The 16,186-nt window shown below is 38.7% G+C and overlaps 1 protein-coding gene across 1 annotated transcript in view; it reads left to right on the top strand.

Moving 5' to 3' along the window:
• LAMA2 (laminin subunit alpha 2) overlaps positions 1–16,186 on the top strand; it is a 640,343-nt gene that overhangs the window by 474,062 nt on the left and 150,095 nt on the right. Inside the window, exons 33-34 of the mRNA XM_017879679.1 lie at positions 7,578–7,720; positions 11,609–11,707. Coding sequence (XP_017735168.1) covers positions 7,578–7,720; positions 11,609–11,707 — 242 coding nt within the window. The remainder of the gene's footprint in view (positions 1–7,577; positions 7,721–11,608; positions 11,708–16,186) is intronic.

The raw sequence follows: 16,186 nt of genomic DNA on the forward strand, positions 1-16,186 counted from the left end.
AAAAAAAAAAAAAAAAAAAAAAAAAAAAAAAAAAAAAGACAAACTAAAATCACATAATCTTAAAGTTGGAAGAAATAAGTAAACTAGTCTAGCCTTCTCTTTTTCTGTGACATCCACAAAACAGACAGTATCCTAATGCAAGGAAGCATGGCATTATGAACTGGCTACAGAAGGTTTGAATCCTAGCTTGCAATTTGTGTGACATTATTTAATTTCCTAAACCTCATTTTCATCATCTGTAAAATGGATGTAAAATACTACATACGTGTATGTTAAGTATCTAAGCATAATAGGTGCTCAATAAATTCTAGGCATTATTATCATCATTGTTATTATGTAACCATTTTTTTCCCCAAAGACCTGATGTTTTGTGCAACTCATCAGTTTCTGATGAAATATTTTCTTTATTTTAGGCTGACTTTCCGTTTCCAGTTATTACCTCTAATTCTCGGCTCTTCAAGTCACTGAAAACCACTTTTATAGCCACCTTACATTCCTCCTGTCTTTAAGCCCTTCACATGCATTATTTATAGATTCATAAGCACCCTGGTTGTGACTATTTTTCTCATCTGTAAAATGAGGATACGAATAGTACTTACCTCACAGAATTGCTGTAAATATTAAGTGAGATAATGATGGCAAAATATAATACATTGCCTGTCATATAGTGACTGTTGTGCAGATAAAAAATATTATCCCATTATTATTTATAGTACTTTCAAAGTTTCCATTAGTGTTTTGAACAGTTACACCATCTTTGAACCACATTGAACTTGTTTTCCTATGTATTATATATATAATTTGATTTAATATATATAAAACACACATCATTATTTAATATACAAAAACATATATATATATAACATGTACATATAAAACACATATTCATAAAACATATATAAAAAAACATAAATATCATTACTTGGTACATCAGTAAATTCATCAGTCTCAACTGAAGTCTACAGCTTTCCTCTCTGTTCAAAGAAATGACAGGTTAAAAGGCCTTCTTAATGACTCTGGAATCAAATATTTATTTTAGAAGATATTTATTTTAAAATAGAATAACTAAGTACATTTTAATAAGCCATAAATATATGCTAATGTAAAAGTTTCCTTTTGAAGATGATAAGGGGAAGTGAGAAACATAAAATTCAGATCCAGGGAGCCATCAGTGGCATTCTTCTAGAAGAGTTCATTTAAAATACACACATTAACACATAATTTTATCTTTTGTTAAAAACATGTCTTTATTCATTTTATTCCTGTTTGATTAGAGCAGAGAATTTATGTATCTCTACCTAAAATTGGTTAATAGCTTTGGCCGTTTCAAAAATACTCAGTGTCCTCATTTTAGCTTCAGCTTCTTTGGTTTGGATGCAGTGTGTGATTTCTTTTGTGACAGTAAGCCAGTAGTTATTATGCATGGGGAATCCTGGTAGAAATGCAGTATTTTGTACTAATTGCTAACAGAAAGATCTGTAATACTGGCTGCATGATTTGCCCCTGACATGTGCCCAGCTATAACAATCTGAATTTAGTACTGCGTTTGTTAATATTAGACACAAATTTATCCTGACACTTTTATAGGCAAAGCCTCGGAAACATTTAGTCATGTAAAATATAATCATGGTCTTGAAATATTTGCTTTTGCTCCTGTGCATTTTAGACAGGATTTCACTTTGTAGCCTTATTAGTATTGCTGAATTTGGAGAATGGTTTGGAAAGGTTCTTTGAGGTCCCGACTGTAAGATAGGTGTTAATTTACACTGAGCTGTTACTGCACTTTGTCAAAGAACAGTTGTTTACACAATGTGAATAGTCCATGTCTCTACATACTCTTCAGATCTTCCCTATTATAGTGAATTAAATTTGGTTTTAATTTGCATTCCATTTCCAATGTTTGTTGCCAGACACTTCGGACTTTTTGAGGCCAAATAAAAATAGCTTCTGGTGTAAGCAAAATATTTTGTGTCGGAATAAAATAGCAAACCATTAGGTAAAGGACACTTTTCCCCATGTGTTTACCTTATAACTTCACAAGCTAGACTTGTACAGAAGCTTTGAAAAAATCCCCATGGCTGTCATATTCATAAGTCTCTCTGACCCATTCAGACAGATGTTAGTACATTACTTGGAGCATACTGTAAAACTTACCTTTCACTTATGGAAATGTGCTTGTACTTTGTCCCCCAAAAAGCAAATACAGAGGCCATAAGACATGGGATAATAATAGACCTTTGGACACAGAAACATAAAACGGAATGTATGAGCCCTTGAAAGAGCAATTAAATACATTTTCATTTCAACAACTGAAGATGAGGAACCAAAACAGATGGGCAGGGGATAGAATAAATGAGAGAAAAATCAGTATTCATCATGCCTCTTGGCATTCTAGTACACCAATTTACTCCATAGCATATTATAGTACATCAGCTCTAGTTCTGCAGTCCAGTCCCTGGTTTATTCTTGTATGAGGTAAAAATTGAGAAAACTATAGGTACTTTCCCTGGCAATTTCTGGAACCATCTAGTAAGGAGTATCTAACCATGCTATTATCAACAAACTGATCCAATTCCTTCTCGGAAATAGGTTATATATTATTAAATAAATTAAAGAATAATTTAGTGTTTGCTATCAAAGGCACACGCTGCCCTAAAAAGCATGGTGAAACATCTTATTATCATTATCGAGTATCTTTCAAGATCTTGTAGGTGAAAAAAGAGCAAATTGCTTGCTTACGTCCTGGGAACATCTGCCCAAAATACATCTTCACTAGAGGTGAAATGGAACTTTTAAAACAATGATGAACTTGGACTCAGTGGGAAAAGAACCTTCCTATTTTTCATAATTCCTAATAAAATTGTAATTGTTACTAATGCTGTTTTTAGCCTATGAATTGCAGTTGAAAGTCTCTGATCTGAATCACATGTGCAAACCTTGAATAAGTGTATCCATTATTGATTTTATCAGTTATACATTCCAAAAGTTTAGTAGCTTAAAACAACAAGGACATACACTCTCATGATTCTGAAGGTTGGCAATTTGGGCTGAGCTCAGTTGGACAGATCTTCCACTGTCATGCCTAGGGGCTCCCAGATGGCGTCAAGCCCAAGTTGGGGCCTCAACTGCCTTTTCCTCTCTCACGTTGCCTCCCTTCCTCAAGGAGGCTAACCTGGGATTGTTCTGAAGGCAGCAGGGGTCCAAGAGTGTGAAAGCAGAAACTGCAAAATTCAGTATTCTCCTCTGCCACTTTCTGTCAGTCAGAGTATGCTGCAAAGCCAACCCAGATTCAAGGGGAAGGGAAGTAGACTTCACCTCTTAATGGGAGGTGCAGCAAAGAAGTATTAACAATAACCTTTTTTTTTTTTTTTTTCTTTTTTTTGAGATGGAGTCTCACTCTATCACCCAGGCTGGAGTGCAGTGGCATGATCTAGGCTCACTGCAGCCAGATTCAAGTGATACTCCTCCCTCAGCCTCCCGAGTAGCTGGGACTACAGGCACATGCCACCATGCCTGGCTAATTTTTGTGTTTTTAGTAGAGATGGGGTTTCACCATGTTGGCCTGGCTAGTCTCAAACTTCTGAACTCAAGTGATCTCTCTGCCTGTGTCAAGCCTCCCAAATCCTGCTTGGATTACAGGCCTAAGCCACCACACCCAGCCAATAGTAACCATTTTTAATTCTCCCCAGAAATGAGCATCGCTTGATCTGTCAGTCATGGTGTTGTTTCTTTCCTCCTAAAGTTTTGTGCTGATTTTCTTCCCCTCCATCTCTCCATTACAACATCCCTTTCCTGAGTCAAAACTGAATTCCTTCAGGCAGACATCTGAATAGTCATTCTTATTGATCGGACTATCTCTGCCTCTGCAATCACAAGATAGTTCTCTTTCTCTCTCTAAACCATAGTTTTTAATGTATTATCCTGTTCCTCACACATCTGTGAGGTTTTCTATCTTGTTCTCACATTCAGAAGTTTTCTGTTCAGCCAACCCCAACCTCATCCCTTTTCCTTCTTCCCCTCTCTCTTCTCTCCTAACATTCTACCTCCCTGATCTCACCATTTCGTGTACTTGGGCACATGCCATGCGCAAACATTAACCCTGCCATTCTCTTTGTCCAAAATGTTTTGATGCCCTTCCTTCACAAAAATATTAGCCCACAAATATTTATTGAATGTTAACTGTGTAAAACACCCTTTCCTAGGCACCATAACCAAGGTGTTTAAGGTCCCTTCTTTAATGAGGGAGAAAGAATATATAAATAAATAAAGTAATAAGGTAGCTCAAACAGGTATGAGTGTTAAGAAAGCAAAGGAAATGCAGTAGTGACTGGCGCAGGGTATGGGGCAGGCGGTGGTGGGGAGTTTCAGGTAACAGTAATTTTAGAATCATCAGGGACTTTCCCTCTGAGAAAGTGACAATTGAACTCTTGACCTGAATACCCAGGAACCAGGTGAGAGAAGACCAAGGGAGAAGAATTCTAGGTAGAGAAGACAGGAAGCAAAAGGACCTCTTCCAAATCCTTGCTCCCTTGAAGACTGAGCATCCCTGTAATTTATCACCTGGTTCAGTGGTTTTACCCTTTGGCTACATGGTTTTTCAAATACTGGAATATTTAAAAAATACAGTGCTCACGCCTGTAATCCCAGCACGCTGGGAAGCTGAGGTGGGAGGATCACTTGAGGCCAGGAATCTGACACCAGCCAGGGCAACACAGCAAGACCCCATCTCTACATAAAAAAAAAAAACAAATAGCTGGATGTGGTGGCATACGCCTGTAGTCCCAGTCACTCGGGAGGCTGAGGCAGGAGGATCACCTGAGCCCAGGACTTTGAGGCTGCAGTGAGTCATGATCACACCACTGTACTCCAGCATGGGTGGCAGAGCAAGACCCTGTCTCAGAAAAAAAAATAAAAATAGAAATACTGAAGCTTAGACCTTACCACAGACCCATCAAATCACATTCTGTGGTGGTGAGGAGAGAAAGAGCCCAGGCATCTGTATTTTATAAATCCTTATGGGATTCCAATGGGCAGCCAAAGTGAGAACCACTGATCCACACCAATGTTTGTCACATTCTAATGCGCAGAGATAACGTGGGACCTTTCTAAAGTGCAGATTCTAATTTCCTAGATCTAGGGTAGAGCTCGATTATACATTTCTAATAAGCTTCCAGGTGGTGCCAAAACTGCTGGTCTGATTGCTACTCAAAGTGTGGTTCACAGACCAGCAGTATTAGTATCACATTCTCAATCAGAGACTAAGAGAAACCAGGTGATCAAATCACCTCCTGATTCAGAAACACCGGGGGTGTGACCCAGCCCTCTGGGACTTCCGAAAGTCCTACAGGTGTTGAGGCCCACTAAAACTTGAGAATCAGACTGCGGATCTTGGTGTTTAGACACAGTCAATTTGGCACTTAATTGAGTTCTGTGTTGTGTTTTCTGTAACTGTTTAATGTAGACAGGTCTGTTGAAGCTTGCATTGAACGGGGCTACGAAACCAAAACAATCTTTTCCTTTTACTTGGTTTCCATGCAGTGCAAATTCTGTTTCATTCTGGCTAGGAGAAGAGTAAGAGATACAGCCCTAGTTCCAGACTTCTGCTCTTGCCTTCAAAGCCTCTGTGTTCACTCAGCTTGTGAAGCATCAGGAGCTTGCAAAGCCCCTGCAGGTGACATTCTGCAGTTGCAGGTGTCACCTGCAAGGAGCTGATTTATTAAAAGCCCTGCCAGGGCAGTTTAATCCCTGTGAAGTGATATTGTAACTCACCTCTAGCTGCTGTCCTATCAAAAAATCACCCTGCGTCCTCCTTCTCTTTGTTTACAAGCACCAGTTAATGGTTTTCTCTCCATTAAGCAGCTTAGGGGACTGCTATTTAGAGAACTAATTGAATTCTTGCCAAGTTTGGGCATGATCCAGAGCTACTCCAATTCTCAGTATTTTCCATGCTATGTATTTTCCCCTATTTTAACGTGTATATAGCATTGATACCTCTATCTGCAGAACGTAAGAAATTATAACTGTACACATGAGAGTATATTATAAATGCGGTAGTTCCTGCTCCTTGGCATGAAGAAACACCTCATTACTCTGCAATGCAAAACTAAAAATATGCATGTTTTTCAAATCTGCCAAAAGAATCAACATATGTTAATTTTGGAAATTATACTACTATTTATGAGATCTATTCCGTAATGAAGAGTCAATAATCCATTTGTCTCTCTACCAATTCTACCACCAATCCTGGCCCCTACCACCAAATTTGAATAGTACCTCTTTGACGGCCAAAATGTTATAGCGAGTGCATTAGTCCATTCTCGTTATAAAGAAATGCCTGAGACTGGGTAATTTGTAAAGAAAAGAGGTTTAATTGGCTCATGGTTCCTTCAGGCTGTACAGGAAGTATGGCTGGGGTGGCTTCAGGGAACTTTCACTCATGGCAGAAGGCAAAGCTGGAGCAGGCATCTTCACACAGCCAGAGCAGGAGGACGTGGGGACTGGAGGTGGCACACACTTTTAAATAACCAGGTCTCATGAGAACTCTGTCATGAGAACAGCACTAGGGGACTGGTGCTAAGCCATGAAAACCACTCCAGTGATTCAATACCTCCCACTAGGCCCCATATCCAGTATTGGGGATTACATTTCAACTTGAGATTTGGATGGGGACACAGATCCAAACCATATCTGGTAGAATATTAGCGTTCTTGGCTACTTAAAGGATACAGTTTTTCTGGCCTTTAGCAATTATTTCTCTATAAGACCAAAAGAGGTTAATCATCAAAATAGGGATTTGGGACTGCATCTAATCATGCCAGGTTCATGCCATTCTTCTGCCTCAGCCTTCCGGGTAGCTGAGACTACAGGCACCTACCACCACACCCGGCTAATTTTTGTATGTTTGGTAGAGACAGGGTCTCACCATGTTGATCAGGCTGGTCTTGAACTCCTGACCTCAGGTGATCCACCCACCTCGGCCTCTCAAAGTGCTGGGATTACAGGTGTGAGCCACCACTCCCAGCCTTCTTTAGACTTTTTTTTTTTTAAATTATTCTACTCAGTAGATACCAAGCCAAAATTTATATACTTTTGAATGTGTAATACATAAAGCATGTGGATGTCAAATTACTATGATTTTCTCCAGTGCAATCTAATGTAACACCGCACATTTAGACTCTGGAGCACGTTTTATTCCCTGTGGAAAGGTTCCTTTAGATTGCTCGTGTAGGGATTTAGGGGGTATTTTAAATGTTATATTCGATGGTTTAAAGGAAATCTTCAATGCTTGTGCAATACACTTTTTCTTCCCAAATCTGTTTGCTTCTCCTCTTTGGTCCCTCAGTTTATATTATCGCCTCTATTTCAGGTTCTGGGTGACATGCATATCTGTTCTTTTGTTGTTGTTCTTATCTTTTTTCAACCATCATCCATTCGAAAACATTAATATTCTGAGATGAGTAGCTTCATCTTCCATGGAATTATTCTTGGACCATAAAATAGTTCATAGCTGAATTCTTTGAACATCTGCCTGGGATGTTTAGCAGAAGTAACTACTCTTTGTCGCTTCTCTTTCACAGTTTGTGGAGATGAGTGCACTGGCCTTCTTCTCGGTGACTTGGCTCGCCTGGAGCAGATGGTCATGAGCATCAACCTCACTGGTCCGCTGCCTGCGCCATATAAAATGCTGTATGGTCTTGAAAATATGATTCAGGAGCTAAAGGTAGGTTGGTGCAGTCACAAGCAAGGGCCAGGGACAAGGTGACAGAAGCTTCACAAGCGGTATTGGCCATAATTGGTAAATGTTCTTCCCATAGCCCCAAATCAAGGGATATAGCTGTTAGGGAAATTCAGAGACTTTCTTAACCAGTGTTTTTCAAACTCAAGAACTATAATATACAGATTTCTATTAAGGGAAAAGAGTCTCATGTACTCCCCAGTGTCTGGCCTAAATCAGTTTTATTATGTCACTTAAAGATGTGCAAACATAAAATCAGGTATGAACCCTTTATACTTATAGCTCTATAAAATTAAAACAAATTAATCCTTATGAAACCAATAAAATTCAAATTAAAAAACATTAATAGAAAGTAACATGATTTTGGCTGAATGGAAATTGCTGCTTGTAACAAAAATAGGATATTGAGTATTTCCACACAGTTCTTCCACCAGAGGTGATGTGGTAATTCAGTTCTCCTACCTTACCACATTTGAACGAGAGAGCCCCCTGCAAAGGGTCCTGAAATGACACGTGGGCATCACTTGACAAGTTTATGTGACTTATGTGCTCAGTCTGCCATCGGATCAAACATGCAAGCAAATGTAGACACTGAGATCTAGTGGCCATATTCAACTCTCAGGTGCCTAGCCTGGGATCCAGAAATGCTTACGTTAATATTTAAGGTTATCGTCAAAATGAAAACACATAATTAGAATCTTGTACTAGAGAACTAGAACTAGGAGACCTTTAAAAGTTCTTCAACAAGCACTAGTTTGATAGACACTGTTCTAAATTGTGATTAAAGCTTTTGGCAGTTAATGGGGTCGAAGAAAATATTAAGGAAATTGGGGTTGTTTCGTCTGATGAAAAAAGATGAAAGGTGTCAACTTACTCTCAATTCTCAGATATTTATTGAGAAATTATAGAATGCCTCAGCATTGCACTTGGTTCCCTGGGGATTTCGTGACTCTTTTAATGTCTTCACTACCCTTAGGCAATGTAGATTCTATGTGCTTTAAAAATAATCATTAATCAATAATCAAGCAATTAGCAAAAATACATAATGACCATGTGTTTTACAAACATTCAAAGTACATTAGAGTACAGTGATTGGAGATATCAGTAAGATTCAGAGCAACCAGGGAAGGTACCATTACTGAGAGTATAATTGCAGTTGGAATTTGAAGCGGAGACACAATTTTAATAGAGAAGTATTGGTTGCTCTAGAGGAAGGCATCTAAGATTTCTTCACTAGGTGTTGGTAGATATTCTTTCAGGAAATATATTCTTTAATTCTGATGGTAACCTTCAAGGTAAGTATTATTATGCCTATTTTCCAGAAGAAGAAATCAATAATGATGATAACAAGAATAACTAACATTTATTGACAAGCTAACAATTGACTGAAGTCCTACATGGATTACCATACATAGCTTTTACAGAAACTCCAAGAAATAGGAAAGAAGTTGTCATGGGCTGAATATTTACATCTCCCCAATTTTATATATTGAAGGTCTGCCATAGTCCATTGGAGCTGCTATGACAAATACCATAAACTGATTAGCTTATAAACAATAGAAATATATTTCTCACAGTTCTGAGGCTGGGAAGCCCAAGATCAAGGTACCAGCAGGTTCAATGTCTAATGAAGGCCTGTTCCTCATAGAGGATGACTTCTTGTTGTGACCCCACATTTAATTCATTTAATATCTGGATACTGAGGAAAAGGATGGCTGGCTCTCTGGGGTCTCTTTAATAAGGGCCCTAATCCCAATCATGAAGACTGCATTCTCATGACTTAATCACTTCCCAAAGGCTCCACCTCCTAATATCATCACACTGGGGACTAGGATGTCAACACATGAATATTGGAAGGACACAAACATTCTGACCACAGCAAGCCCTAGCACCCAGTGTAATGGTATTTGGAGATCCCTCTGCTGTGTGAGGACACAGGGAGAAGGCAGCTGTGCTTAACACAGCCATATGAGCAGAGGCAGTGGTGTGAATTAGGCCTGTCTGGCAGATATTAAAAGTCAGACCTGCTAGTGAAAGATAAAGCTGGAGACTTCAGTGAGGCAGGGTGATATGATGGACAACCTTGAAAGCCAGGCAGAAGAACCTGAGTGTACCTTGTGGTCCCGGTATTCAGGGAAGTGAAGAGTTTTAATAAAAAGAATGCTGATCAGTTATTTTCCTTGTATATGGAAGGAATACAGAAAAATAAACTAGAAAGGCAAACATCTTAGTTGAACATAAAACATTTTAAAACTAATAGCTAAGCAATGGATGATGAATTAAAGAGGGTCCTATAGAAGAGACTCCAATCTGTAAACATCATCTAAGCCAAGGGTTTCAGTGACCCATCCACTTCTGGCTGAAGATTGATCCAGATGACCTGGATTATCCTTAAATTCCAGTCTTTCTTGATTCTTTATTTTGTTCTTCTTCCATCATTCACTTGACATGTGTATACTGAGGATCACCTTTTGATACTGTAAAAACTTAAGTTATTTCACCTCTTTGCTCAATTCTTTTAACTATGTCAGTGCTCCCCAAGCTTCAGCCAAAGACCATCAAGGACATACATGTGATGGAACAAAGTAGGATTTATTAACTTGTTGCAACAAGGGATACTGAACACCATGGTGGAATTGTGGGCTGTCTCAATAAGAAGGTGTAGGAATAACTTCCAGTATTTGAGGTTGTGCTAGATAACTTAAGGTTAGCACTCAGCTGGGTGCTATTCGGAAGTGGGAGTAATTCTGTGAGTATTTTGTGAATCCCATCTAGAGGGAAGGAAGAACAGAGAGAGGATAAAGCTATGATTAATAAGGAGGCAGTGATCATTCATATTAGCCAGGAAATGGGAGGTTGGGGTAGTTTTGTGGTCTGCACAAAACCCGCTATGGTTTTGTCTGCGCTAGACGTTGCAGGGTAGTCTCTTTTTTTGTATTTCATTCATCACTGGCTCCAAGTGACCTGGTCTAATGTTAGTGTCCTGCGAGATTATTTATGTTCCATAGGAAAAAAATATGGCCCTGCTGTCAGGCCAGTTCCTAGCAACACGGAGGGCAGGCCAGTTAGTTACTGCCTAGCCAGGTCCCTACGTCAAGGCCTGCCATTCTCTTTTTTACCTGTGATCTGTGTCTCTGTTAATTGGAATGGGAGCCTTAAATGGGCCAGGTAGGGAGTTAATCTTAACTCTACCCCTTACTGACTGTGTGATCTCGTGCACATTTTTAATCCTTTTCAAGACAGTTTGCTCTTTCATGAAATGGAATAACACCCCCCATCGAGCTGTTGTGAGAATTAAATGAAAAAACAAAACAAAACAAAACAAAAAAGCCTGGCACTTAGTAATTTCTCAATAGTCACTGCAATTTTTATTTTTATTTTTTTTGAGACGGAGTCTCGCTCTGTCGCCCAGGCTGGAGTGCAGTGGGGAGATTTCGGCTCACCACAAGCTCCGCCTCCCGTATTCACGCCATTCTCCTGCCTCAGCCTCCTGAGTAGCTAGGACTACAGGCGCCCGCCACAAAGCTCGGGTAATTTTTTTTTTTTTTTTTTTGTATTTTTAATAGAGATGGGGTTTCACTGTGTTAGCCACGTTGGTCTCGATCTCCTGACCTCGTGATCTGCCCGCCTCGGCCTCCCAAAGTGCTGGGATTACAGGAGTGAGCCACTGCGCCCGGCCTGCAATTTTTATTATTTGCCTGATTATTTGGCATGACACTCAATGTGTAAGTGCACAGTTGAAATAGTTCCCTCCTCTTTTCTTTGCAGGTGAGAAGGCTAAGTTCCTTATACATATACAAAAATGTGTTCTGTTAAACACTGATCACTGCAAGGCCATTTACTAAAATGTTTATGGGATGGAATCTTTTTCAGCACCTGCTCTCACCTCAGCAGGCCCCAGAGAGGCTTATTCAGCTGGCAGAGGGCGATCTGAATACACTCGTGACCGAAATGAACGAGCTGCTGACCAGGGTAAGTTGGCAACATTATGAGTCTCCTGAAAGCAGATAGATTATGTCAATGAAGGAAAATTACTTCGAAGTTCTGAAATGCAAATCACCTTCTTCCTAATTCCCAATTTGGTATATAAAATAGATGCATTCTGACTTGCTAGTTCTGCTTCAAATCAAATCATAGAAATCAGTAGCACACAGAAAAGTTTGAGATACCTGGAAATTGTCAAGAACATTGGCTAAAAAGTCCAGAATGACAGTGTGTTTTGAGAACTTTATTCAGTAGCATCCATGGTAGTTTTCATCTGTTCTGATTTCCAAAAGCACTATCTTTGATTGTGTAAAGAGAAAGAAAAACAAATGAAAATACTTGTGGTCTCTTTCATCTCATCGTGGGATTTTTGCATTTGTATAGAAATACAGTGTAAATCAGTCTTTCTACACAAAAGAGGAAATCTTCTCTATTGTGAGACTCCAAAGCACTTAAGACAGTTTTTAAAGTCAGAATGTAAAGTCCATGTTGCATTTATCAGACTTTTTAAGGACTTGGAAATTTTAAATTTTCAAAACTGCGATGGCATTAAAAACTTTCTGCTGTTAGAGAATGAAGAAAACAACATAAAGCCCGCCATCTTGTGGCCAGAAATATGCATGAAGCGAGAAACGGGGCTGCAAAGTAGGGATTTAATTTGATTATCTAAGAGCTTTAAGTGATAAAGAATATTGGAGCTAGAAGGTTCCTGGGGATTATCTAGTCCATTTTGTATTTTAAAGAAGAGCTGCCTCGGGCCATGACAGTGAAACGAATTAACAATGGCCATACAATTTGCTAAACCCAGGGACCTAAGCAGGACCCAGTCTCAAGATTCCCACTGGCCCAGTACTTTTTCTACATAGCCTGCTGTCGGTTTAGGAAAATTTCCACAGGGAAATCAAATAGGCTTCTGAGCACATAATGCTAAACAATGGCCCTGATGTTACAACAGCATATGAAACACTTTTTCAGAATCTCATAGCAACAATATAAAATGTACAGATACAACATGGCGTTTCTTGCCAAATGTATGTAGACATTAGATTAAATTGAGTGCATTTATCTCATATTAATTTAATATGTAGCAATTCATATTTGTTATGTGACTACTAATAAATAAGAATTTTCTAACAGGTCATGGCAGAATAAATCAATTTAACAAGCACACATAAATGTTCATAATATGCAAAGCCTAAGTTAAGTGTTGGCAAATGAAAAATATGAATGAGGCTCAATCTGTCTTCAAAGAACTTTCAGGTGCGTGTGTGTGTGTGTGTGTGTGTGTGTGTGTGTGTGTGTATACATCAGTGTGTAGGTGTATGGAGGACAATATTAAACATGCAAGTATACAATAAAACATGAAATAAAATAAAGTCAGAAGAAATTCTTGAGAAATATGTAGTAATAGAACAATTTCATCTGGTTAGGGTTAATTAGAAAACAATCCATGTAATAAGTGGCATTTCATTCATTCATTAACTAATACTTATTGGGGGTTTCCCATGTTCTAGGAATTATGACAGACACTGAGGATAGAGGTGTGAGCAAAACTGTGCAGTCCTTGCCCTTATTGGCTTAGTATAGTCTGATGATCTGACCTTGGAGACACAAGAAGTACTTCATTAAGAGTGTCAGATCTTTATTATGTCTCAGTCTATAGTCTACTCTTTCCAGCAGATTCTCTCACACTGTTTTTTAAACAGACTTTATTTTTTAGAGCAGTTTAAAGTTCACAAAAAAATTGAGCGTAAAGTTCAGAGAGTTCTCATATCTACTCCCTGCCCCCACAGTCTTCCCCACTGTTTACCTCCCCCACCAGAATGGTACATTTGTTACAGTCGATAAACCTAAGTTGACACCTCCTCATCACCCAAAATCCATAGTTTACGTTAGGGTTCACTCTTGGTGTTACACATTCTATGGGTTTGGACAAATGCATTATAACATGTATCCACTATTATCGTATAATATAGAAAAGTCGTACTGCCTGAAAAATCCTCTATGCTTCACCTATTCATACCTCCCTCCTCCTTGACCCCTGGCAACCACTTATATTTTTACTACCTCCATAGTTTTGCCTTTTTTGGAATATATAGCTGGAAGCATGCAGTGTGGTGCTTTTTCATGTTGGCTTCTTTCCCTTGGTAATATGCACCTAAGGTTTCTCCATATTTTTTCATGGCTTTTTAGCTCATTTCTTTGTAGTGTTGAATAATATTTCATTGTCTAGACAGCTCACTGTTTATGTATTCATTCCCCTACTGAAGGACATCTTGGTTGCTTCCAAATTCTGGCAGCATGAATCAAGTTGCGGTCAACATCTTTGTGCAGACTTTTGTGCGGACACAAGTTTTCAACCTATATGGGTGAATATAAAGGAGCATGATTGCTGGATGGTATGGTAAGAGTATATTTAGCTTTGAAAGAAATTGCCAAACTGTATTCCAAATGGTCTTTACTATTTTGCATTTCCACCAGCAATAAATGAGAGTTTCTGTTGCTCCACATCCTCACCAGCATTTGGTGTTTTAGTGTTTGGATTTTGTCATTGTAGTAAGTATGTATAGTATCTCATTCTTGTTTTAGTTTGCAATTCCTTAATGACATGTGATGTCAAGCATCTTTTCATATGCTTATTTGGCATCTGTATATCTTCTTTGGTAAGGTGCCTATTTAGGGTCTTTTTCTGTTTTTTTCATTGGGTCCTTTTCTTGTTGAATTCAGAGTTTTTTGTATATTTTGGTTAATAGTCCTTTATCAGGTATGTCTTTTGCCATTACTTTCTTCCCCTCTGTGGCTTATCTTGTTCACTTGAGAAGTGTCTTTCACAGAGCAGAAGTTTTCTACTGGAAAGAAGTCCAGCTTGTCAATTAGGTTTCTCCCAGTTGAGCCTTTGGTGTTGTATCTAAAAAGTCATTGCCATACCCCCGATCATGTAGATTTTCTCCTATGCTGTCTTCTAGGAGTGTTACAGTTTTGCATTTTACACTTGGTCTATAATCCATTTTTAGTTAATTCCAATACTATTGTAAAATAAACTTTTTACTTTACAATAGTTTTAGATTTCAGAAAACTTGCAAAGAGAGTACCAAGAGCCTTCACATACTCCATTCCCAGTCTCCCCCATTGTTAACGTCTTACATTAGCATGGTACATGTGTCATAACTAATGAGCTAATAATATTGACATATTACCGTTAACCCAAGACTATATTCATATTTTTTCAGTGTTTACTGAATTTTTTTTTACTGTTTCAGCATCCCATGCAGGATACTACGTTACATTTAGCCATCCTATCTTCTTAGGTTCCTCTAGACTGTGGCAACACTGTCAAAAATACTGTAACAGTGTTTTTGAAACAGTGCTTTTGATGACTTTGACAGTTTGGATAGGTTCCTGTATTTGGTAAGCTGTCCCTCAATTGGGGTTTGTCTCGTATCTTTCTCATGATTAGAATGGAAGTATGAGTTTTTGTGGGAAAAACTTCAGAGGCAAAGTACCATTTTCATCACATCAAGAACCCATGTGACCAATATGACTTATTACTGTGGATATTGACCCTGATCCCCTGACTAAGGTAGTGTTTGCCAGATTTTTCCACTGTAAAGTTACTCTTTTACGCCCTTTTCATACTCTAATACTATTTTTATCTGCCCATTCTTCAGATTCAGTAACATAAAAGGCATAAAAATAGGACTACTGAAAGCAAAGATCACTTTAATGGGTTGAGAAGGGGGAGGAAATGTAAATACTCATTAATTACTTTTTTCCTACTATATTTGTAATTAGAAATATATCTTCCATGCAGACCATAAATACTCAAGTCAATATGACAAATTCTCTCTTTCCCTGTGGTCAAGGTGCATAACAATCAAAAGGTGATTTAATACAGATGGAATTATAATTAGAGAGTTAGATGGTTTCATTATCCAAAATCAGACTAAATCCGCTAATGCCTCTATCTCAGAGTCATGAATGATCCTGCACTTGCGACCAGGGTATGAGAAATGCAGTGGCCACAACTTCCAATTACCCATGACTACATTAGAGAAGACAGTGCCGTACACTAGGACTGCACATTGGAAATAGCAGGAGCCCTATCTCACACCCATAGGTTGTGATGCAATTGCTCTGGGGGTACAGTCAGACCACTGGGATATTCAAGAATTCCCCAGATTATACTGATAAAGACTTACTGTGATCCTGTAGTTACCTAATAGCTAAGACTCCCTTTCCTCTGGAAAATGCGTTAATTGGTACTGCCAATCTTTTTTCTTTTCTTTTTTTTTTTTTTAAACAGAGTTTCACTCTTGTCCAGGCTGGAGTACAATGGTGTGAACTCGGCTCACTTCAACCTCCACCTCCTAGGTTCAAGCAATTCTCCTGCTTCAGCCTCCCAAGTAGTTGGAACTACAGGCACCGGCCACCATGCCCAGCTAATTTTATATTTTATTTATTTATTTA

The sequence above is a fragment of the Rhinopithecus bieti genome, unplaced genomic scaffold, assembly GCF_001698545.2.
Source record: "Rhinopithecus bieti isolate Rb0 unplaced genomic scaffold, ASM169854v2 scaffold_19, whole genome shotgun sequence".
NCBI lineage: Eukaryota > Metazoa > Chordata > Mammalia > Primates > Cercopithecidae > Rhinopithecus > Rhinopithecus bieti.